Below are 25,520 nucleotides of genomic sequence, written 5' to 3' on the forward strand. Positions count from 1 at the left end.
TGTATATATAATTTTTTTAACTGCTTCTGCCTTGCTTCCACATCGCATTGAAAATTACTTAAATATTCTTTATGGCCGTTATTTTTTCCAGAATATGGAATGAATTGACTTTCTAAAGTAGACAGTAAAAAAAAAAAAAATCTACAAATTCATTAGGCACTTTCGTGGACAGCCCCAAAGGCGTGTTGCGCCAACGAGGAGGGGGCCTCGCGGAGCCGGAAGCGAGAAATGGGGACGAAGATGGCAGACCTCGATTCCCCTCAGAAGCTGTCAGGCGTGCCTCGGCCGCCTGACGGGGTGGGAGGAGGCAGCTGCTCAGAAATCTCCACTGAGCTCATTCGCTCCCTGACCGATCTGCAGGAGCTGGAGGCTGTGTACGAACGGCTCTGCGGCGAGGAGGTGGGGGAGCTGAGCTGTTTTTTTCTGTAAGGACGCAGAGGCAGTGGGCCTAGGAGCCGTGGGAAATTCGGGCTGTGGGACGTTCTCTTCTTGCCAAGGAACCAAAGAAGCACCTATGCGAGATGCAGGCGTGTTGAGTGTAGGTGGGGCGACCTGTGGAGAAGGCAATGGCAACCCACTCCAGTACTCTTGCCTGGAAAATCCCATGGACGGAGGAGCCTGGTGGGCTGCAGTCCATGGGGTCGCGAAGAGTCGGACGCGACTGAGCGACTTCACTTTCACTTTTCACTTTCATGCATTGGAGAAGGAAATGGCAACCCACTCCAGTATTCTTGCCTGGAGAATCCCAGGGACGGGGGAGCCTGGGCTGCCGTCTATGGGGTCGCAGAGTCGGACGCGACTGAAGCGACTTAGCAGCAGCAGCAGCAGCAGCGACCTGACATCTCAGTTTACTCGTTCTCACGCCCCCAAGCATGCTTTCTTGTTACCTAGGCGATCTGCCCGCACTCATCCATTGATTTCCCTGGCCCTTAATCGTCAGATTTCTCCGCCAGAGTAAAGTTAGACTTGAGGGGTGTACACCGACTTGCTTGCTTTTCAAAGCAAAGGAAGAAAGGCTCTCTTGCAACGACTTAGCAGTTTAAAAATTTTGAAATGCTTTTACTTCGTTATCTCATTAAGGCGGGAAATCATTGTAATTAAACTCGAAGCGTTTTAAGACTTCCTTCTGTTGGGAATGATTTAAGAGTGTAATTTTAGTGTTTCAGGTTAATTCAGGGCTTTATAGAAATCTAAGATTTTAAGATTCAGACGCAACTGTCTAATCTTGGACAAGTCGCTTCATCCCTTGTACTTAGCTCTTGTTTAGTCCCTAAATCGTGTCGGACTCTCTTGCAACCCTGCGGACAGTAGCCTGCCAGGCTCCTCTATCCATGGGATTTCCCAGGCAAGAATACTGGAATGGGTTACTGTTTTCTCCAGATTATCTTCCCTATCCAGTGATCGAACCCTTATCTCCTGCATTGGCAGGAGGATTATTTTTGGCTGTATTAGGTCTTAAGTTGCTGCCTGGGCTTTCTCTAGTTGTGGAGACAGGAGTTTCTCATTCTGGTGGCTTCTCTTGTTGCAGAGCACAGCTCTAGGGCTGGAGGGTTTGAGTAGTTGCCGGGCGGTGGGCTCTGTAGTTGAGGCTCCCAGGCCCTAGAGCACAGGCTCAGTGATTGTGGTGCATGGGCTTAGTTGCTCTGTTGCCTGTGGTACCTTCCTGGACGGGGGATCTGACCCCTATCTTCTGCATTTGCAGGCAGATTCTTTACCAGTGAGCCACCAGGGAAGCTGTACTTAGCCGTGCCTGATATCAAATGAGGAGTGTGAGCTTTATGCTTTCTAACATTCCTTGCAGCCTTCTTTACTCTTCAGTGTGACTTGATGTGAATACGTTTTTGACTGCCAGCCGGCTTCCTTGCCAGTCAGCAGAAAGATCTAAGTTGTGATCTAATAGTTTAGTAGCTGTTCCCTAAACCAAACTTTTATGAAGGTTGAGCACAGAAGACAGCTTCGGCCTGGAGCAGGGATGGTCATTGGTATCTTTGAGAATTTTCAAATATTGACTTACAACAGCTCCAGCAGTTTTTAATATGTTTTTCAGCAAGATGTGCTTTGTAAAGTTCAGTACTAAGCTTGCATTCATTGAGTTAATCAATACTTTGGGGGGAAAGATTAAGTCAGTCTTACAGACAGAATAATACTGGTTTTGTGTTTGTATTTATGTATGTTATTGTTGGGCTTACCTAACATCTGTAAGGGGTATATAGTACTATCCCTATTTTGCAGATGAAGAAACCCAAGCATAAGAAGATTACATTAGTTAAAGTAACTCAAAAATTGACTTGGGTGAGAGAGAATTCTTTTTATTGCTTCTGGGTACTGATTATACACTTCTTCCCTTCACTCAGTCGTGTCTGACTCTTTGCGACCCCATGGACAGTAGCCTACCAGGCTCTGCCATCCATGGGATTTTCCAGGCAAGAATACTGGAGTGGGCTGCCATTTCCTTCTCCAGGGGATCTTCCCAACCCAGGGATCGAACCCGGGTCTCCTGCATTGCAGACAGACGCTTTTCCGTCTGAGCCACCAGGGAAGCCCCTGGTGGGGCTTATACACTAGAAGAGACTATTTATAACTGCCAGTTTAGAAGTTTCCTTTCTTTATTTGAGCCTTTATATTTTAGTGCCTCCCTGTGTTAGGCACTATGCTAATGAAATTGAATAAAAGTTTATTTTGTCTCTCTGTTGTGTTCACCTCCTAGCTGGAATGAGATATGCCTAGGCTATCAGTTATTATGTAATGTGATAACAGCAACAATGAAGTATTATTTGTTAAAGCCCTAGGGAGCTTAATGACAGGAAAGAAGACATTTGAAATGGGATTTACTCTTCAGCTAAGTAGTAGATTAGATAACTCTTAAGGTTCCCTCTGACCATGCTAATGACAGGATGTTTCTTTGTTTCAGAAAGTGGTGGAGAGAGAGCTGGATGCTCTTTTGGAGCAGCAAAATACCATTGAAAGTAAAATGGTCACCCTCCACCGGATGGGGTGAGTCTTTAGTTCAGCAAGAGCTATTTTAAATTTCATCGGGGTCCACTGGATAAGTCATTATTTTTCCTAACTTTGTGTTACACAGTGACAGTTGAGTTTAAATTGGAAAAGAGAATTACCTCCAGGTAAAGTGAATACCTACCGGTGTGGTTAGGTTGTTCTCAAAGTGTCCTTGGGCCAGCAAGTATCAACATTGTCTGGAAACTTGTTAGAAATGCAGATTCTGAGGCCTCACCCCAAACCTACTATACCAGAAGCTCTGGGGGTAGGGCTCTAGAATCTCTAGCTTAACCTGCATGTCAAGTGATTCTGATGTATGGCTCAAGTTTGAGAGCCCCTGTTTTGTGTATTCTGTATATTCGCTAGTCATAAAAATTGCTTTGATATCATCATCCTCTTAGAGTGTTGGTTAGTGCATTTTATGCTCACTTAGCAATGGGGAGATTCTGCACTCTAGTTCTTTGGCAGTACTTATTTAGGGCTGTCTTTTGTATTTATTTAAATTATTATACAATATAAGCCTGCTGCTGCTGCTGCTGCTAAGTCACTTCAGTCGTGTCCAACTCTGTGTGACCCCATGGACTGTAGCCTACCAGGATCCTCCATCCATGGGATTTTCCAGGCAAGAGTACTGGAATGGGGTGCCATTGCCTTCTCCAATGCATGAAAGTGAAAAGTGAAAGTGAAGTTGCTCAGTCATGTCTGACTCTTAGTGACCCCATGGACTGCAGCCTACCAGGCTCCTCCATCCATGGGATTTTCCAGGCAAGAGTACTGGAGTGGAGTGCCATTGCCTTCTCCTAAGTTTTCAGTAAAACACGCTGGAGAAAAAGCTATGAATAGAGTGAATGGAGCAAAGAGTTGTGGGGAGATACAAAAGAAGTATGACTTCCCAGGTGGCTCAGTGGGTAAAGAATCCGCCTGCAATGCAGGAGTCATGGGTTTGATCTCTGGGTTGGGAAGATCCCCTGGAGGAGGGCATGGCAACCCATTCTAGTATTCTTGCCTCGAGAATCCCATGGACAGAGGAGCCTGGCAGGCTTACAGTCCATAGAATCTCAAAGAGTTGGACATGACTGAAGTGACTAAGCAGGCATGCTCAAGCAAAAGAAGTATTAATAGAAGACACACTCTCCATCTGTAAAAATGTTTTTTCATTTCTTTTACCATCTACTCCTATGGATATGTATACTGACAATGTGTGTCTCCAGTCCAAATCTACAGTTGATTGAAGGAGATGCAAAGCAGCTGGCTGGAATGATCACCTTTACCTGCAACCTAGCTGAGAATGTGTCAAGCAAAGTCCGTCAGCTTGACCTGGCCAAGGTAATCCCATTGAGCTTTTGATATTGGAGTTAGTAGAGGGCAGTAGAGAAGCCACCACGTTAGAAATTAGAGCAGGACCATCCAATAGAAACGTAATGCAAGGTACCAAAACAAGATAAAGATAACACAGAAAAACACCAGACCAATAGCTGTTATGAATATAGACATACAGATCCTCAACAACAGTAGCAAATCATATCCAGTAATGTATTAAAAAAGACTATACTATGAGCAAGTGAAATTTATCCCAGTCATACAAGGCTGCTTTAGACTACCAATTAATGTAATACACCAAATCGATAGAATAAAGGACAGAAACCACATGATCATCTCATAGACTCAAGGCATTTGACAAAACTAAACACCTGTTTTGATGAAAACACTCAACAAACTTGGAAGAGAAGGAACTCCCTCGACCTGATAAAGGGCATCTTTATGATATTAAAGATGGGCTAACATCATACTTACTGGTGAAAAACTAGTTGCTTCCCCCAAAGATCAGGAACAAAACAAGGATGTTAGCTCTTGCTCCTGCTTTTCAACATTGTACTAGAGGTTCTAGCCAGAGACGTTAGGCAAGAAAGTGAAATAAAAGTCATTTAGGTGGGAAAAGAAAAAGTCTAATATGAACCACATATGTAATTTAAAACTTCCCAGTGACTGTTTTTTAAAAAGCAGAACAGGTGAAAATAATTTTCACAATTTAGAAACATTTGTTTAACTCATTATTTTAGAAATTACTATTAAATGGTATTAATGGGACATTTTTACCTTATTTATTTTTGTGCTAAGTTTGAAATCCAGTGTGTATTTTACGCATATGCACCTTAATTTGGATTAGTCACATTTGAAGTGCTCAGTAGTCACAGGTGGAGAGTGGCTATTGTATTGAACAACACAGGATCTGGGTTGTGAGTTTTGGTTTGTTTGTTTTTTGGCTGTGTGGCTTGTGGGATCTTAGTTCACTAACCAGGGATTGAACCTCATCCTCAGCAGTGAACGTGTGGAGTCCTAAGGATTGGCTGGCCAGGGAATTCCTCATTCTTGCTTATTTGAAACAAAAATACTTTCCATATATTTTGCATACATTATTTTATTTATTTTTAATTGAAGAATAATTGCTTTGGATTGGTTTCTACCAAACCTCAACATGCATACATTATTAATTGGATTGCAATGTCATGTTCCCAAAATGTGAAATACACTGTGATTATGTTATAAATTTAACAATATAAGCCAAATATAAATATGGATTATCTCCACTACTGCCTTATTAAAGTAAATGACTGGTCACATAAATAAAATTGTCTGATGCTTGTCAGTAGTATTGACCATCAACCCACAAGTTTTGTGAGTGGTAGTGGTAATGTTTTTTAGTTTACCAGTGAAGGCTGTAAAGGATCTCTGGTTACTTGGCTTCAGCCCCTGAAACTTCCTACCTTCTGGAGAGATGCTTTTGAAAGAATAGGACGTTGTTTCTAAGCAACAAATCTTTTTGCAGAATCGCCTCTATCAAGCCATTCAGAGAGCTGATGATATCTTGGACCTGAAGTTCTGTATGGATGGAGTTCAGACTGCTTTGAGAAATGAAGATTATGAGCAGGCTGCAGCCCACATTCATCGCTACTTGTGCCTGGACAAGTCAGTCATCGAGCTCAGCCGACAGGGCAAAGAAGGTTGGCATCCCAAACTGCTGCTTCCTCGTTTGGTTACAAGCATCTATAATCTGAACTCGGCAGTCTCAATCAGGAAAAGGAAAATTAGGAAATTTTCTTGTCTGGTACTAGACACAGTATAGGTCCTAGACCATCCCAGGGCAAAGGTTGTTATTCCTACCTTATGGAAAAGAAAACAATCCAGATCCACTGTTCCTCTGACCAGTGGGTTCTTTACACTGGACAGTATTGCCTGTTTATACAATTAAAATTAAATTTTTAGCTTTCTGTTCTGGAGCATCCATGACCTCCACCCACTCTTGTCTTTCTAGCCTTTTTTCATGCTATTCGCTCATACATCCATTCATTGTACACGTTTGTTGAGCTCCTCTTTAAACCAGGGTATATACTGCTTGCTGCTGCTGCTGCTGCTAAGTTACTTCAGTCGGGTCCAACTCTATGCGACCCCATAGACGGCAGCCCACCAGGCTCCCCCGTCCCTGGGATTCTCCAGGCAAGAATACTGGAGTGGGTTGCCATTTCCTTCTCCAGTGCATGAAAGTGAAAAGTCAAAGTGAAGTCACTCAGTCACGTCCGACTCTTAGTGACCTCATGGACTGCAGCCCACCAGGCTCCTCCGTCCATGGGATTTTCCAGGCAAGAGTACTGGAGTGGGTGCCGTTGCCTTCTCCGATACTGCTTGCAATTCTCTGCAAATACTCTTCATCTTTCTGTGTCCAGTGCTTTGCTGTTTTCATTCCCCTTGCCTAGAATGTATGTACCCCATACTCAGAAATCAAAATCTTGCCCATCTTTGAGAAACAAAATACCATCTCTGGGAAGCCTTTTCTGATTACTTCAACCAGAAATGTGACTTGTGGGCACCTTTCTCATGACACTTGTCATACACTGAATTTTATTATAGTCATTTGTGCACAAACCTCATTTCTTGAAGATGATTGTGACTCCTGTGGCAGTGGAGGTGTGGCTGACTCACCTCTTCACCATCTGTATTGTTAGTACAGCGTCTCACACACACTTAAGTGCTCAATACCTGTTTTTGGAATGCACAGACAAAGTGGCTTAAACCTAACACAGTACCATTCTCTACATTAGTTCTCATGTTCTCCCATTGTGCAGGCAGCATGATTGATGCCAACCTGAAACTGCTGCAGGAAGCTGAGCAGCGTCTTAAAGCCATTGTCACAGAGAAGTTTGCCGTTGCCACAAAGGAAGGGGATCTGCCCCAGGTGGAGCGCTTCTTCAAGATCTTCCCACTGCTGGGCTTGCATGAGGAGGGATTAAGCAAGTTCTCAGAATATCTTTGCAAGCAGGTATGGCTCCTGATTGCTTGGTAGGATAATGGTACAGTTCTCAGCCTGCAAACCGGGGCACTGGATGGATCCATTTTCTGTGGATACTTTTTACCTCTGGATTTGAATCCCCTTTTCTTCTGCATCCTGGCAGGACTAAATACGTGCATTCATTCAGCACTTACTGTTACCAGTCTACTTTGTACCAGGCATGGCCTGGACATCTACTGATGTATTCCAACAGACCAAGTGAAAGCATAAGAAAATTAAAATGCGATTTCTCTGACAAGTTGAATCACCTTTTCCAAGCTGTCAACCAGGGACTGGCTTCTTGTAAGAGCGTTCAGAGATGTTGGTTAGTGGTTTTTAGACTCGTAACCAGGTTTGAGGGCTCCCCTGATGGCTCAGTGGTAAAGAATCTGCCTGCCATGCAGAGTTGCAGGTTTAATTCCTAGGTCAGGAAGATGCCCTGGAAAAGGAAATGGCAACTCATTCCAGTATTCTTGCGTGAAAAATCATGGACAGAGGAACTTGGTGGGCTACAGTCCATGCAGTCACTAAAGAGCTGGACACGACTTAGCGACTAAACAACACCAACCAGGCTTGAGTCTCAAATAAGACTTGGAGGGGAAAAAAGCCCCAGGCTTGCAGCTCAAAAATTGAGATGAAGCAGGTTAAAACTGAAAAAGAAACAGGCTTCAGTTTAGTCTCTGCTCACCTTCCCCTGGAGCCTCAGATTGGGGAGAAGCAAACAGTAGGCGTGTGAGCACAGAGTTGTTATTTTTTCAGTGTGTGTCACAGTGCATCCTGTCCCCATCCGCCCGTTCTGTGTAGTGGGACATTATTTTGCCATTCAGGAAAATGCGACAGTTCCATATGTGCAGACACAGTTTACTCCCTAACGTGGCTAAGTTAGACAACAGCGTGCCCTCATTCATGTGGAAATTGGAGAGGGCGGCCGTAAAGATTGTATGTTACATAAACATGGGGTATGTGGGGGACAGTTAGCAGTGGCCACCTCTCAGGAGGAAACTTAGGAGACCAAGAAACAATAAGAGAAAGAATTACTTTTCATCCAACACTCCTTTGTTCCTTCTGAATGTTTAAGTGTGTTTTACCCATTCTAAAAATTAACAAGAAATGAAATGTAACTGCTTTATGGTACTTTTCTATCAATACTTTTTTTTATCAGTACTTTGTTATCTGAAACCTGGAAAGGGCTTCTACTGTTAATCCCTTAAAATTCCCTTAGAAGTACCCAGATTCTGTCCCCTACTCAACAGAGCACCATTAATAGTAACTCTTGAGTTATTCTTTGAAATAATTATTATAACTTGGGATTCTGTCCCCAGTTTAACAGCTGTAGATATTATCAAGGAAGAGGAAAGCATCATTAATCCCTCTGAATGGAAGAAGAGTTAACTACCATGTTAGATTCTTTGTCTTGCCTGAGGTTTGGACAGCCCACAGCCCACAGCCCCCAAGGGACGCTCCTCTGTGCCATCTAGGCTTTCTAGCATCAAGGGAAACATGGGGGGAAAGTCACTGGGAGGTCTTTTAGGAAAACTGAGGCTAACCTTTGGTCTAAGAAATATTTCTGGATTTTCTACTTTTTCAGGTGGCCAGTAAAGCTGAGGAGAACCTCCTGTTGGTTTTAGGCACAGACATGAGTGATCGAAGAGCTGCAGTCATCTTTGCAGATACACTGACTCTTCTGTTTGAAGGCAAGCCTCTTTCTCCACTGCAGACACTTGAAGCACCTGCATCCTAGCTTTTCTTTTCTCCTCACCAGCCTGATGCCTTTACTTTAAACCTGTGGTTTGCTATATACTGGTTTATTGGAGAATTAACGTCCCAATTCAGTATCTGATTCTCAAAGATTGGAGTTTCTCAGATGTTTTGTTCTCCCTAGTCCCTGAGAATAAAACTCCAAGAGTGGATTTAACTAAAAAATGACAGGGGAGAGAATGATGCTCATTTCCAAAGATGCTCCTGTAGAAACTGTCAGTATAATTTATCAAACGCCTGCTGTTTACCAAGCACTGTGCCTAGGTAACAGATTTGCTTAGCAATTCCTGACACCAATAAGAACCATTTGTGTTCATTTTGTGAAGTAAAACAGTCAGAAAGGGTTGAGTTGACCCCAAGTCAGTCCTGGATAGCAAAAAGGAGTGTATCTGTGGGAAGAACATTTGGAATCCAGCCCTCTCCCTTTCTCCCTTCCAGGAATTGCCCGAATTGTGGAGACCCATCAGCCAATAGTGGAAACATACTATGGGCCAGGCAGACTTTATACCCTGATAAAATACCTGCAGGTGGAATGTGACAGACAGGTAGAGAAGGTGGTCGACAAGTTCATCAAGCAGAGGGACTACCGACAGCAGGTGAGCAGAGGAAGCTTATCGGGGGCTTGGAAGCAACTTAGCCAGCAACACTGAATAGAATAAATCAGGGGCAGGGAGGCTAAGGGGGTGGGGAGTGCAAAAAAGATACAAGTAGGAGAAAAATGCCAGATGAAGACTGGCCTGCATCTTGCCACTCCCCAGCTTACTTTGGACACGAGGTGTTGTCAAGGTGATGATGGCCTCAGTACAAGGCTGAGAAGGAAATAGAAAGGGCTTCCTAAAAGGAACACAACAGAAACGTCAAACCGCTGTCAATCACAGAATGTGCAGCATTGCCATCTGGTGACTGAGTGAGGATTTGATTTCCTAAGGTCTTATTCAATGTTAAATAATTTTGTCTCAGATTTCTCCTTTATTCCTTAAGGGCTAAAGGTAACATTTGCTTTTTCAGAACTTTAGGTTTCTCCATTTCTTTGAGCAGATAAAATAAGAATCAGTTCAGTTCAGTTCAGTCGCTCAGTTGTGTCCGACTCTTTGCCACCCCATGGACTGCAGCATGCCAGGCTTCCCTGTCCATCACCAACTCCCAGAGTTTACGCAGACTCATGTCCATCAAGTCAGTGATGCCATCCAACCATCTCATCCTCTGTCATCCCCTTTTCCTCCTGCCTTCAATCTTTCCCAGCATCAGGGTCTTTTCCAATGAGTCAGTTCTTCATATCAGAAGGCCAAAAGTATTGGAGTTTCAGCTTCAGCATCAGTCCTTCCAATGAACATTCAGGACTGATTTCCTTTAGAATGGACTGGTTTGATCTCCTTGCAGTCCAAGGGACTCTCAAGAGTCTTCTCCAACACCACAGTTCGAAAGCATCAATTCTTTGGCACTCAGCTTCCTTTATGGTCCAACTCTCACAACCATACATGACCACTGGAAAAACCATAGCTTTGACTAGACAGACCTTTGTTGACAAAGTAAGGGCTGAAGGTAACATATGTTTTTTCAGAACTTTGTTTCTCCATTCCTTTAAGCAGATAAAATAAGAATAGAACTTAGAAATAGGAATAACCCCATATAGTTTAATTTCTAGAACTCTAGGAGACTAGACATTAGTTCATTGGAATACCACTAGCATCACTTTTAAGTACAATAATAGAGGTGAACATTAGCATATAAATCAAAAGTAAATCTTGGGCACCTCCCATTGAGAGCCTCCTTTTAGCTTGCCTGTTAAACAAACTAAATCTAAACATTCTTATACCAGAAGTCTGGAGGGACCAGCAGGAAGCAGATAGAAGGAGGGAGGGGAAGAGTATTCTCATTTCTGTGGTATATTGCAGTTTCGGCATGTCCAGAGCAACTTGATGAGAAATTCTACATCAGAAAAAATAGAGCCAAGGTAATAATCCTCTTTTCTTCACCCCATGGAAGTTTGAATCGGTAATCAAGTATCATTCAGAGGCTGCTCTCTTACAGTGTGGTTTACATTTTAAAAATACTTTGTTTTTGACTCTTTTTTTAGAATGGAATATAGCATACAAACAAAAGCATATGTATAACATGTTTGTGTTTTGTCAAGAATACTAGTTCATTACCAATGCTGCAGTCTGGGTCTAGAGTTGGTGCTGTTAATCATTACAGTGTACTGAGCATAGAGTACAGGGAGGCATGTAATAAAGGGATATAACCTAGGCTCATGCAGTGCAAGGAAAGGAAGCCTGAGGACATGATCTCACATCTGAGACTTTAAGAGTAAATAGAAGGGGATAATGGATAAGTGTATATCTATGGCTGAGTCCCTTCACTGTTCACCCGAAACTATCACAACATTGTTAATTGGCTATACCCCTTACACGAAAGAAATAAAAAGTTTTCTTTTATTTTTTTAATGAGTAAGTAGAGGAAGTTCCCTGGTGATCCAGTGGTTAAGACTCTGTGCTCCCAGTGCAGGGGCATGAGTTCAGTCTCTGAGATTCCACATGCTGTGTGGCGCAGCCAAAAAGATAAAAGAGTAAATAGGAAGAAGAGGTGAAATGTGTTCCAGGTAGAGGAGAGGGAAAATGTGCAAAGACTCCGTCTATTGAAAACCCAAAGAAGGCCAGAACAGCTGAAGTGCAGGGAGTTGGAGAGAGTCTGCCATGAGGTGAGTCTAGCCAGGTTGTCAGTCAGGCCATTTGGCGTTTGTATCCCAAGAGCTGTGGAAAACTCATGATTATGATATGACCGGATTTACGTCCTGAAAAGGTCTCTTGGATTTCAGTGTGGAAAATGAGTTAATTTTGTCTAAAATGTGACAGAGGGGATCAACTTCATTCCATATAAGTGGCTATTTGTTATCCCAGTACAGTTTGTTGAAAAGACTATATTCTCTCTTCACTGAATTGTCTTAGTATTCTTGTTGCAAATCAGTTGACCATAAATATCAAGACATCTGGACTCTTATTAACCTATATGTCTGTTCTTATGTCAGTAAAACCACACTGCCTTGTTTGCTGTTAGCTTTGTGATAAGTTTTAAAATTGGAAAGTGTGAGTCCGCCAACATTTTTTTTCCAAGATTGATTTGGCTTTTTATCTAGATAGGTGATGAGCGTGGGACACAGTTTAAGGATGTATCCTAAAAACTTCCACCACAGCTACATGAGGGGTTAGGCAAGCATGATTTGTTTTACATGAAAGATAGATCATTTTTACTCGAGCCACTAACAAAAATACGGGCTTCCCTTGTGGCTCAATGGTAAAGAATCTGTCTGCCAATGCAGGAGACACAGGTTCAATCCTTAGGTCGGGAAGATCCCCTGGGGAAGGAAACAGCAACCCAGTCCAGTATTCTTGCCTGGAGAATCCCACGGACAGAGGAGCCTGACAGGCTACAGTCCATGGGGTCGCAAAGAGTCGGCCACGACTGAGCATATTACACTAAAAGTAAAAATACATCTCCCAATCTCTTATGTAACTCTGGCAGAATTTTTAGGGGGTGAATAATTCAGGTGTAACATGTAAATGGGACATGTGTTTGACCACCGTGTCTGATCACAACTGGGCCAGCAGAGCCAGAAGGACCACTTGGCAGAGCTGACCCTCCTGGGCCTGGGGGAGGGGGACTTCGGACTCTATTTGCCCTGTAGCTCTTATATCTAAAGGAATCCAGTGTCCTGCTTATGCTTTCTGCTCCACGTGTCTTAGGGAACTGGATCCTATCCTGACTGAGGTCACCCTGATGAATGCCCGCAGTGAGCTGTACCTACGCTTCCTCAGGAAAAGGATCAGCTCAGATTTTGAGGTGGGGGACTCCATGGCCTCAGAAGAAGTCAAACAAGGTAAAAGGTGTTGCCCATGTTCTCTGGGATGGGTCGGGGTATAGTTGGCTCTGTTTTGTACTAGTTACGTTATAGATTCTTTTAATGAGGAAATAATTGGGGCTTGTTAGTCTCTGGGGGAGATCTGTGGACAAATTGACTCTCAGGAGGAAATGTGGACTTAACAGATTTTAGAATTAGACTGGGTCTTTCAGGCCATCTAATCATTGTACAGATGAAAATGGCTAAATGCAAGAATGGTTCAGTGAGTCTCCTGCTCTCTTCCCCACGCCCTGCTTCCTCACCAGCTCAGATTTCAGGACTGGTGTTTTAAGTAGGCAATATGTGCACATTGTAGATAGGTTGATAGAACAAAAAAATATACATAATTTCATGAGGGAACTTTAAAGAGTGATAAGAATATTCTAAAACTGGATTGTGGCTATTGTTATAAAATATAAAGTTACTGAAAAAAAAATTGAATTGCACATGTACAATGGTTGAATTTTATGATATATGAATTACACCTCATGTAGTATTGAAGTATAATATTGAGAAAACCTTTCACTCCCTCCCTCAGTCTCCCCGTTCCCTCAGTCACAATTTTTGAAGGAATAAATATGTTGACTAAAAAGGTGTGCCACTGTCCTATTTTACTGACACACTGACTCCAGGTTTTTAAGAAGACTGTTTAATCCCTGCTGGTTGAGTATATGCAGAATTCTCTTAACTGGAGACCTGAAACTCACCCAGCATCTGTGGCAATCTGCATGGCTTGTACCAATAATGCATGGCAAGGGAATTATTTATATGACCTGGTGGTTTGGTTTTTTTATTTGTTTTGGGCATTGCTACAAGATTTGTGGGATCATGTTTCCCCGTCAGAGATCAAACCCATGCCTCCTGCAGTGGGAGCACAGAATCCTGACCACTGGACCACCAGAAAGTCCCTGAATTGGTGTTTAAAGGAGGATTTGAGCTCATCTGGAGTTTGGTACTTATTGCTGTTAATAATGACCATGTATGTTCAGAGTTGTGCTGTTTAATACAGTAGCCACAAGCCACAGGTAACTATTTAAATTTTAATTTAAATAAGGGCTTCCCTGGTGGCTCAGGATGATAAAGACTCTGCCTGCAATGCAAGAGATGCAGGTTCAATCTCTCGGTCAGGAAGATCTCCTGGAGAAGGAAAGGGCTAACGACTCCAGTATTCTTGCCTGGAGAATTCCATGGAAGGAAGAGCCTAGCAGGCTACATACAGTCCATAGAGTCACAAAGAGTTAGACAGGACTGAACAACTAATACTTTAACTTTTCACAAAATTAAATAAAATTAAAAATTCAGTTCCTCAATCATATTAAGCACATTCCAAGTACTTAATAGTGGCTACTTCATTAGGCATCAGATACAGAACATTTCTATCATCACAGAAAATTTTGCTGGACAGCACTTTTTATAGAATGAAAAATCTAAAAACTTCAATCTCTAATTACTGTGATTTCCAGTTATCTCTAATAATGCCAAAATGTTTGGAAATAACACAGTTGTCTAAAAATAGTAATTTAAAAAAATATGGACTATCTACATAAGATATCACACAGCGGTTAAAGATCAGTAAGCTACAGAGAAGAAAAACTAAACTACACAAAAACAATGAAATATTTATGATGTAATTTTTAAGCAGGATACAGAATTGTATCGGTACTGTGATTGTAACCATGTAAATTATGTACAGATTTGGAACAGAGACTAGAAAGGGACCTAAAAAAAAAAAAAGGTCTATTTCCTTTGGGGAAGAAGAGTGAGTATTCCTTTCTTGGCTGTCTCCTAGAGCACCAGAAGTGCCTGGACAAACTCCTCAATAACTGCCTACTGAGCTGCACCATGCAGGAGCTCATTGGTCTATATATCACCATGGAGGAGTACTTCATGAGGGAGACTGTCAACAAGGTAGGACAGAGGAAACCCCCCTTGGAGACGGGGCATCCTGTCCAGGAAACCAGGCTGACAGCCATGGCCGAGGCGTGTCGTATTTCTCGGTCCTGCTTTGAGAATACCCTGGCATGCCGACTAAGTGTACTGCTTTGAATGGTCAGAGGGCATCTTTGGGGTGATCGGGCTCTTCATGGACCCAGCTGGGACTTCTTCCCCAAAGGTCATAGAAGAGCACCTCAGCTCCTCGGGAGCCTCTCTGTCCCCCACCTCCATAGCAGTGTGTGGGTGAGGAGCTGTGGAGAAGATGGGCCTCCCCTGGTGTCTTATATCGTGCATACCAGATATTCTCAAGACGCCCTAACTACTTAGTTTCCTAACACTGGTGATCAGTAGGGAAGTTAACTGTTTTAGCAAGGAGGAGCCACTCCAAGCTGTGACCAGAACAAGCTATTTTAGGAAAAGCACAGACAAAGTACAGAACCATCTAGAACTGTGACAGATCCGGGGCCCTTACTGGGCAATCTGCCTTTGGGGTAGGCTGTGGCCCTGGACACCTATGAGAAGGGCCAGTTGACATCCAGCATGGTGGATGACGTCTTCTACATTGTTAAGAAGTGCATCGGGCGGGCCCTGTCTAGCTCCAGCATCGACTGCCTCTGCGCCATGATCAACCTCGCCACCACAGAGCTGGAGTCTGACTTCAGGTACAGCCGCCACCCTTTCCACTCTCTGGGAGGCGGAAAGGTCCTCCTGTTGGATTCCTGGGGCCCATTTTGCTTCTTCCTTTTTTTCCCTTATGATTCAAGTTCAGTTCTATATAGGCTATAAGCTCCTATCCATAGCACCACATCCTTGACTCCAGGCAGTTGTACAGCACCCAGATACCTTATAGGCCAAATCTGTATTCCCTGGACTGGATTCTTTCTGGCCCTCAGACTGAGGAAAGGGAACAGGCACCTCAGATGAAGACAGCAGTTGTAATGTTAACGGTGATACTTACCTCTGCTACAAGGCAGGCACCGTGCTGATTTCCTGCTCCCGTTCAGTCCTGACAGCAACCCTGTGAGGTGGGAGCCACTGGCTCTCTTCTGTAGATGAGAAACCCGGGGCCCAGGGAGATCACACATCTCATAAGTGGTAGAACACGGAGTGGAGCCTGACCTTCACAGGCTGATGTCTCCACTCTCACACAGCGCTGCCTTCACCAAGCTGTACTTCCTCCTGAGCGTGTTGGAGCTCAGCGCCGCTCAGTGACAGCCGCACAGGGAGTCAGGAGCCGGCCAGTCTTCTCTGTGTGTGCTCGCCACAGCAATGCCTTTGAGGGGGTGCGGCCTCTCATGCCCTGACTGCTCAGGGCCTCCTGCTCCCTGGGAAGAGCAGGTCACGCTGCTGGCTCGGGGTGGTGAGCCCGCTGGTGCGCCCGTCCTGGAGGACAGGTTGCGTGCTACCAGTCCCCGTGTGCCCTTCTGCCCCAGGGACGTCCTGTGTCACAAGCTGCGGATGGGCTTCCCAGCCACCACCCTGCAGGACATCCAGCGTGGAGTGACCAGTGCCGTGAGCATCATGCACAGCAGCCTCCAGCAGGGCAAGTTCGACACCAAAGGCATCGAGAGCACCGACGAGGCCAAGCTGTCCTTTCTGGTAGGCGGCCCTACAGGTGGGAGCTGGGCTGAGCCACGGTTAACCAGCCATCAACTGGAGACTTCTCCAGTGTCTGCAGAGATGGAAAATTCCTCCTTTAAGGAAGGCTCGTTCTAGAGGTTCTGAAACCATTTTAACCCAGGGACCTCTTTCAGAGCAGCCTGAGCCAGGACATGTCCTGTTCCTGCCAAGAAGGCTGGGCGCCTCAGAGCTCCCCAGTGCCCATTCCCGGGAGCACCCCCAGCTGTTGAGGGCTCCACTGAGTACCAGGCTTGGATGACATCTGTGCCAGCCCCCAGACCGCTTCTCTGAGGACGGCCCGCAGTGGGGGAGGGAGCTGACCCACTAGGCCTACCAAACTGCTTTTCTGGCACACTTCTTAGGCGTTCAGCCTCCTCAGGAAGGTGAGCTTCTTCAAGCGCTGCTACCCAGCATGACAGCTGTGTGACAGCTGGGGAGGAAGTACGAGGGGAAGAAAGGGTTCATACCAGGCAACAACCAACTTGTGATGAGCCCAAAAGAATGCAGATGAGTCCTGGGCCTGTGGTCAGGCCTTTCTGGCACCTGCTGTCTTGGCATGTGTGGGTATGGTGCTATCAGAGGCTGTTCTGCCCTCCCCGCATTGGCCAGACTCTTCTCGGCTCCTGGGGTTCAGAGACCTGAAGGAAACATCTGACAATGGACCTCTCAGTCGACAGCGGTCCACAGATGGAGTCCTGAACATCACCCTGCAGGGGATGCAAAAATGTATATGTGTTTTTTCTGGAAGCAAGGTTCTTAAGCTTTTATTATTCTTAAAGGGAACTATGACACCAAAAAAGTTGAGATGTTGCTTTCAGAGACAGAAGCCTAAACATGCTAATTTTTACCTTGTCCCTGTGCAAGGGAAAATGACAGTAACCAGTCCTCAGACAGATCCAATGAAGTCTATTCAGGCAGTCCTACTTTCTCCTTGTCGTTGAAAATATTTTCCCTGAGCACGGGTCCTGTCGATTTAGGATGTCATGGTTGTTGCCAAAAAAAACAGGATTCTGTCCAAGAAATTATTGCTTCTGTACCTTTAGAGAACTTTGCCAGCATTTCTGGCAACCAGCTTCATATAATCATGAACTGACTTTAATTTTTCTTCTTTATTTGCATTCTATTTCATTCTTCACAGAACTTACTTTCATTCTTTCATTTCTCTGCTCAGAAACGACCCCTACTACCTACCACATCAAAAGTAGACATCTTTGCCTGGGCATTTTGCTGAAGGCCTCCTGAGTCTGACACATCTGTCCCTCTAGTCCTGTTTTCCATCCCTCGTCTCCACAAGTCCCCAGTAGGCTGACTGCTGTGTGCTCACACATTTGCTGCTGCCATTCAGACAGCTCCATCGTTTGAGGCCCAGAAGATAAGGCCGACAAGAAAAGGTGATGCTAAATGCTTGGTGACAGTTTTCTAGTTTTCCGACGCCAAGTACTTAGAATGTCATCACTCCCACCACAGGGCCTATTTCTTATGTCACCTTGATTTATTTGGCTGTCAGTATGAATTCCCCGACGGTGCTGATGTATCAGTCACTGTGAGCTGGGATAAGCCCAGTGAATCCATGCTTACAAGGACTGTCAGGACAAGGAAACTTTGAAATCAATACCATTTGAACCCAAATCCATTTTCCCCTCATGACAGATTTTTCTTATGCCCTCAAATGCTTTGGAAACATTTATGTTATGGCTTCCATCCTTGAGCTGTCGTGACAGTGCAGTTCCTTCTCTGGAGGCTGGTGATGCTTGTGGCCTTGTGTCAAGCTTGTGATGTTGGTGGCCTGGTGTTGTGACACGCGGAAAGAACCCCTCAAGTGTCATCCGTCCACTGTGCAAGCAGCCTTAGCAGCTCTGTCAGCAGCATGACCTTCCAGCACTGTCTGCAGGATGCTGACAAGGGCAATGTTCTTGTGAAAGACAAAAGGGACATCCTAATCTCAGTCCCTGGGGTTCTGAGCCTCTTTCACCCAGAAATCCTGAGGTTTCTGACTCTCCTCTTGAAACATCAGCTGCTCTCTCTCTCACCTCGGCCTTCCTGGTCATGGCACTGGCACACCCGTTCAAGGGCAGCGTGATTATCTCAAACTCTAATTTCTCCCGCACAGTGGCTTCCAGATCAGTATTCCCAAACCACAGCTGTATTCATATAGTGTTCACCCACTTTACATATTCCTCAGCCCCACCCCGGTGTCCAGGACCGCGTAGCACCCGCGCCCCAGGCTGACGTCACCCATCTCTGCAGCCCCACCTCCTGTCATTTCCCTGCACGTCTACCCCGACTCTCCTGGTCTCCAGATATGTTTTGGGATTTTCTGCCACTCTGCATTTGCCTGTATTATCCTTTCTCCAGAAGTCACTCATTCATTCAACAAATATTTATTGAGAAATGTCTATATATCAGGCACTGTTGTAGGTTTTTGAGCTGCACTGCCCAGTATGCTGTGGCTATTTAACTTGAAGCTAAAAATCCAGTTACAGAGTTGCACCAGCCACATTTCAAGTGCTCAGTAGCCACACATGGTTATTGCTACTGTACTGGACAATTCAGATTTAGAACATTGCCATGATCAAGAAAGTTCTCTTGGACAAACTAGATCCCTGCCTTCGTGGAGCTCTCATTCTAGTGGGAAAGGCAAACAAGAAACAAAGAAGACAATATCAGATAATCCTAAGTACCGTTACGATAATATCAAACAGGGCGGTGGACTAGCGGAAGCTGGTGGGGGTGGAGAAAAGCCCTCGCCTTTCTCTCCAGAACCATCTCCTAGCCTCCTAAGTCCCTCTCAGGTACCAGCTCTGCCATGGAGCTTCCTGTTGTGCCTTAGACCAAGACAGGGTTTCTTTCCTCTAAATGACCATCGCAGTTTCTACCTTAATTATCATTTTTCTCACACACTGCTTTTTATGATTGTTGTTTATGTATCAGGCTCATACAGAGTTGAATTATAAAGGAAGGAGCCCTTGACCTGGAGTGGGGAGACCTAAATTCCAACCCTGGCTCTAGCGTTGTGGCCTGTCGTTCACTGAATTACTATCCTCCTCTGCTTTATGTTTCCTTGTGGCACTTATCACTCCCTGACATTTATTATCAACTTTGCTTCAGGAATGTATACTCTACAAGGGGCTGAATTTTTTCTGTTAACTGTTTTATTCCCAGTACCTTCCACAGTGCCTGGCACATAGTGGGCACTTTAAATATTTTCTGAATCAAGAGTTGACTGACCTTGTTGAGTCATTTCACCCTCTTAGGTGTCTTGTTTCCACCTGCGAGCTGGCTTAATAATACAGTTGACTATATTATCAACATGGGTTTGAACTGCACAGATCCACTTATACATGGATTTTTTCAGTGGTAAATACTACAGCTCTATGATTCACGGTTGAATCTATGGATGCAGATTCACAGATGCAGGTGGGCTTCCCAGGTGGCGCTAGTGGTAAAGAATCTGCCCACCAATGCAGGAGGCATAGGAGACGCAGGTTCAGTCCCTGGTTTGGGAAGATCCTCTGGAGAAAGAAATGGTAAACACTCCAGTATTCTTGCCTGGAGAATCCCATGGACAGAGGAGCCTGGTGGGCTACAGTCCACGGGGTCTAAAAGAGTCAGACACGACTGAAGTGACTTAGATGTAGACATGGAGGGCCAGCTGTAAGTTTACTGGGCCCCTAACCCCAGTGTTGTTCAAGGGTCAGCTGTACTTGTTTTGCAGAAGGTAGTTGGCCGAGCCGCAGACCTAATGGTTGAGAAAATACTTGATAGGTAACAGGCTCTCAGGAAGCATTTCTTAAATCAGTGACAGCCTTTGCATCACTGACCTTGGCTTGGAGGTTTGGAGCCCCAGGACTTCTCCCAGTCTTGTATGCCTACACACAGAACAAAAAGACCTGAAACCCTGGATCCCTACCTCTGAGGTCAGGTAGCTTCTCTGCCTCTTTGTGTCAGGCTCTGGAGAAAGGGCGAGCCTAGTCCACCATGCTGTCTGGCTGAGACCTGAGCCCCCTGCCTGGTGACAGTGCTGAGGGTGGTCCTCAGCTGCCCTGAGCCTCAGGAATGGGTACCAACAGCAGTGAGCAGGAAGTGACATTCTTCTGTCCTGTCTCCCAGGTGACGCTGAACAACGTGGAAGTCTGCAGCGAAAACATCTCCACTTTGAAAAAGACACTGGAGGTAAAGGGGACCCTGGCCGTCGGCTCTCTGCAGCCTTCCCATGCCTCCTGTTGAGAGTGAGCCCTGTGTGCTTCTCCTGCTGGGGCCATGGCATTCCTGGCATTGAGTCAGCTCTTCCTCAGAGCACTTGAGGGGATTCATTAGTGATTGAGATGGTAGCAGCGCATCTCTGAACTACAGAAAACTATGACCCATGAGTTGGGAGATCAGAATTCAAGCTAGCTCTTTCAGCACATACTTGGCCTGTGACCTTGGACAAATCCCTGAGTGTCACCTCTCTCATCAATGAAATGAAATACAGATCTCCATGGGGCCCTGCTCTTGGTTTGTTGGGTAGCCTGGTTAAAAAAAAAAAAAAAAAACAGGATTGAAAGCACTTTATAAAAATAATAAAGTCTTCCATAAATTTTGAGATAAAAATGATTCTGAGGGGAATTCACTGGCATTCCAGTGGTTAGGACTCTGTGCTTTCACTGTGAGGGCGTTGGTTCAATCCCTGATTAGGGAACTGAGTGGCACAGCTGAAAAAAATACGATATAGGGTTCACCTAACCCTGTAGAGAGCCAGTTGTCATCGTTTTTTAAAGGAAGGCCATATAACAGTGGAAGTTACTTGGGCTTGGAAGTCAGATACCCCTGGGTTCACATCTCCATTTGACCACTGGCCAGTTGTGGGGCCTGAGGCAAGTTCTCTAACCTCCCTGAGCCTCAGTTTTCTCTCTTGTAAACGGGAAGGATGGTCTCTGCCCCACAGGTCTGTTGTGAGAATTAAACAAGATTATAAAGCACCTGGTACATGAGCAGCATGCAGTGGTGGTTAATGATTGTATTAGTAGTTACACACAACAGCATGGAGCATTTACTTTGTTAAATACCAGAAAACAAAGAGCCCAGCTCCCCTCCACTCCTGAGCGCTGCTTCTGGGAGAGGAGAGGAGCCAGGGTCCTGCCTCCCCGCAGGCACCAGTACCTGTGAAGGCACTTTGCTGCAAAAGCACGGGGCTCTGCGCTGAGGCTGGTGCTGAGTGCTGGCCTTAGGGCTGGGCTGCCTGAGGCGGCCAGGAGCAGACACGAGGAGAGGGCCTCAGTGCTGGTGGGCTTCCTGAGGGAGGCTCGGGAGGCTGCTGTAAACTGGACCAGCTTAGAAATTCACCCCAAAAAGGTCTTAAAATGGAATAAAATAAGAGCGATAGTCACAAAGGACCAGTACCGTAGAGCCTCTCACATCTTTAAGTATTCAACAAGGTGGTTGTCTGTTGTGTTTAAGTCATGGCACGTTAAATTGTGCTCCTGACTTTTCTGTAACATTAATTAGCCTGCTGGATTTTGGTCCCTTAGCAGCTCTTCCTCACTGCTGGCTCCCGCTGGAGCCAAAACAGCACAAACCCTGAGGAGGCTGCAGGAAACGCAGGCAGCTCCTGGCAACCCAGAGCAGCATCCCTGTGCGTTCTCTGCTACTCAGCCTCAGTGTGGAGTTCATGAACAGGTGCTCTGGAGCTGTAATCCTGGCTTCATGACAGTGCTGTGTGACTTCAGGCCAATTACTAACTTCTCTGTGCCTTAGTTTCCTCATCTATACAATGGAAATAATAATAGTACTTACTTCATAAGAAAAGTACTTTAATAAAAGTAAAATGCTTGAAACTGGGCCTGGCACACAGTAAGCACTTAAATCTTAGCTGTGGTCGTGATGATATTCCCTGGGCTCAGAAGCCTGATGGCTGGGTGTTCTCTCCTAGAGTGACTGCACCAAGCTGTTCAGCCAGGGCATTGGAGGGGAGCAGGCCCAGGCCAAGTTTGACAGCTGCCTTTCTGACTTGGCTGCCGTGTCCGGCAAATTCCGAGACCTCTTGCAGGTAAGCCCCAGTCCTGGGCTTGTGTCTTGCTCTGAGACTCTCATTACTGGCTCATCATGGGTTCCACACATATAAGGAAATAGGCGTGGTGGGGAGGAGATGTGAGGGAGCAGAGTGCCCGCCACTGAACTTGTGCGAGTCCCTTGAAGACTCAAGGTTTTTAGCAGTGCTGCTGCCATGTTGACAAGCTGGCGGCATGGTCCTCTAGAATCTCCACTCGGCCTCCACAGTGCCGGGAGCCCTCAGGAAGGTGTTGAGAAGAAATGGAACCACGTGGGTATGCAGACCTGCGTGGTCTTAGCCTAAGGCGCTGCCTGGTACCAGGTGCTCAGAAATCAGACCAACCTCATGGCCGCATCTCTGGCCTGGACCTGATTCAAGATAGATCTCGGAAGGAACAGGTTGTTCCTGGCCTCCTGGATCAGCATTATCTCTGCTAGATTTCACAGAGGGCCTGCAGAAAAGGCTCCGAGCTGAGGATGCCCTGGCAGACAAAGGGTGGACGGAGCGGAGAAAGGGAAGGGATGGGGCATGTGCCTCCCACGTCTGACGCGTCTCTGCCTTCTCCTGCAGGAAGGGCTCACAGAGCTGAACAGCACAGCCATCAAGCCGCAGGTGCAGCCTTGGATCAACACCTTCCTCTCTGTCTCCCACAATATCGAGGAGGTCAGCCTGACCACAGGCAGCCGTCAAGCCCAGGATTGCCCCGCATTCCCCGGCCCCCAGCAGTGGAGCTGTCTTATAGATTGTACCTTACGTATTTCTCAGGCTCATTTCCCTCACCCTCGAAGGCTAGCTTCCTCCCAGTAACAGGTTGTTCTTGCAGTCAGAGGGCTCCAAAAGACATCTAAAAGGAGTTTGCCTTGATGTATTCTCTTTTATTGAGGCTCTTTTTGCCCCACATCTTAGGACCTTTTTTTTCTAGCTTTATCTTTTCATGGCTTCCCAGCTGATGCAGTTGGTAAAGAACCTGCATGCCAATGCAGGAGACACATATTCGATCCCTGGAAGAGGAAATGGCAACACACTCCAGTATTCTTGCCTGAGAAATCCCATGGACAGAGGAGTCTGGCGAGCTATAGTCCATGGGGTCACAAAAGAGTCAAACACAACTGAGCATGTATACACAATCTTTTCATTCCTATAGAACACGAGATACAAGAGGGGGTAAACTGCCAGGAGGTTTACCACGTTGTTTGGGCCACTACTTCAGTTGCTGGTCAGAAGTATGATGCAGAAACAGCAGTTTCTGCCAGCCTGGTTTTAAGCTGGCTTTAGGTTGGATGAGTCATAAGCTACAGAAGTGTTTCCCTAAAGGAGTGGAAGTGGGGTGGGGGAGAATGGTCCTTGGAGAAGTCCCTGCTGACCCACCTTGCTTCCTGATGTAGGAGGAATTCAGTGACTATGAGGCCAACGATCCTTGGGTTCAACAGTTCATCCTTAATCTGGAGCAGCAAATGGCCGAGTTCAAGGTGAGCAAGGGCTCTCAGGACCAGTCTGTAGAATTAGCCACCTCTGCCCAAATCAGCAGCACTGAGGCTTCTCATCGCACTCCTGCTGGGAGCCCTGGATGCCCTTCCAAGCCCCAGGCTGTGGAAGCACTCCCGACAGCTCGTATGGAGGCAAAGGGGCAAGGTAGGACCCCCACTGACATCCAGTCTCTGCATGCAGGCCGGCCTGTCCCCAGTCATCTACGACAGCCTGACCAGCCTCATGACCAGCCTTGTCGCAGTTGAGTTGGAGAAAGTGGTGCTGAAGTCCACCTTCAACCGGGTAACGTGAAGAGAGTGCAGGCCTCTGCCCTACTGTTTTCCCTGAGGAGGACCAGTCTGTCCCCTCCCTACTACCCCAGGCCCTGTGCACATAGGCTCAGTGCTGCCCTGAAGCAGCAGAGCCCACTGAAGCACCATCCGAGACCCTGCTGGCCTTGCAGCCAAGCACTGAGCAAAGCTGGGGGCCGGTGCTGCTGGGCTGGAGGGCCAGGCCTTGAACTCATGTTCCCATGCAGCTGGGCGGTCTACAGTTTGACAAGGAGCTGAGGTCACTCATTGCCTACCTCACCACGGTGACCACCTGGACCATCCGAGACAAGTTTGCCCGGCTCTCCCAGATGGCCACGATCCTCAATCTGGAGCGGGTATGTGGGGCTCCCCTGGCCTTGCCAGAGAAAGCTGACTCAGGAGAGGCAGAGACGAAATCTGGGTCTCCAGTGGCAGCCCAGCCCTGCAGGCCGCCTCCTTCCTGAGCGCCCCTGCACTGCCTCTGGTGGGATTCTTGGGCTGGCCCCTCCTTGCTGACTCTCTCTGCTCTTCCCACAGGTGACCGAGATCCTGGATTACTGGGGCGCCAACTCGGGCCCGCTGACGTGGCGCCTCACGCCTGCTGAAGTGCGCCAGGTGCTGGCCCTGCGCATAGACTTCCGCAGCGAGGACATCAAGAGGCTGCGCCTGTAGCTGCCGCACGAGCCCAGCCGGTTCCCCTGCTGGCAGCGGGGAAACAAGGCCTCTACTCTGGCCATTCTCTGTTCTCAGACCTGTGGGGGTGCTTTAGGGAACAGTGTCTCCCCATAGAGAGAGGTAGGTCCGCCTTGGCTCCTAACTAGGTGGGAACGCCAGGGCGGGCCAGCCTTCCACACGGAGGGCCATCCCCTCGCCCTTGGACGTGACAGCACATGAGCTGCCTCCCTGCCAGTCCCGAAGGACTTGGCTTGATCTGGGGACCTGAGGTTTACTCCAAGGAGAGGCTATGATATTTATGATCGCCCTGAATAAACAGGCTCCTTGAAGAGAGGCCAGTGTGCTGTTTCCAGGAAAGGCTGGATGCCACAGGGCAAGACAGGTCCACGAGCTGCACTGAAACATGAAGGCAGAAGTCTGACTCCTCAGCCTCCTCTGGTGCCCAGAGCGGCACATGACAAGGGCCTCACCCAGTCCCAGACCCTCATCCCCTCTTGGCCCTTGGCA

At 46.4% G+C, this 25,520-nt stretch overlaps 1 protein-coding gene across 1 annotated transcript; it reads left to right on the forward strand.

Annotated features, from left to right (window-relative positions):
* The first annotated feature begins 235 nt into the window (after nucleotides 1–235).
* COG4 (component of oligomeric golgi complex 4) lies at nucleotides 236–25,344 on the forward strand. The gene is made up of 19 exons (NM_001034583.1): nucleotides 236–399; nucleotides 2,912–2,994; nucleotides 4,209–4,323; nucleotides 5,825–5,999; nucleotides 7,119–7,312; nucleotides 8,910–9,015; nucleotides 9,518–9,675; nucleotides 10,975–11,033; nucleotides 12,820–12,953; nucleotides 14,764–14,882; nucleotides 15,405–15,571; nucleotides 16,343–16,508; nucleotides 20,640–20,702; nucleotides 22,441–22,557; nucleotides 23,131–23,223; nucleotides 23,946–24,029; nucleotides 24,229–24,330; nucleotides 24,566–24,694; nucleotides 24,876–25,344. Exons 1-19 carry the CDS (start codon nucleotides 241–243, stop codon nucleotides 25,008–25,010), a joined length of 2,358 nt encoding a protein of 785 aa, NP_001029755.1. The 5' UTR covers nucleotides 236–240; the 3' UTR covers nucleotides 25,011–25,344.
* Nucleotides 25,345–25,520: the final 176 nt, after the last annotated feature.

This window comes from Bos taurus, chromosome 18, assembly GCF_002263795.3.
Source record: "Bos taurus isolate L1 Dominette 01449 registration number 42190680 breed Hereford chromosome 18, ARS-UCD2.0, whole genome shotgun sequence".
Lineage (NCBI taxonomy): Eukaryota > Metazoa > Chordata > Mammalia > Artiodactyla > Bovidae > Bos > Bos taurus.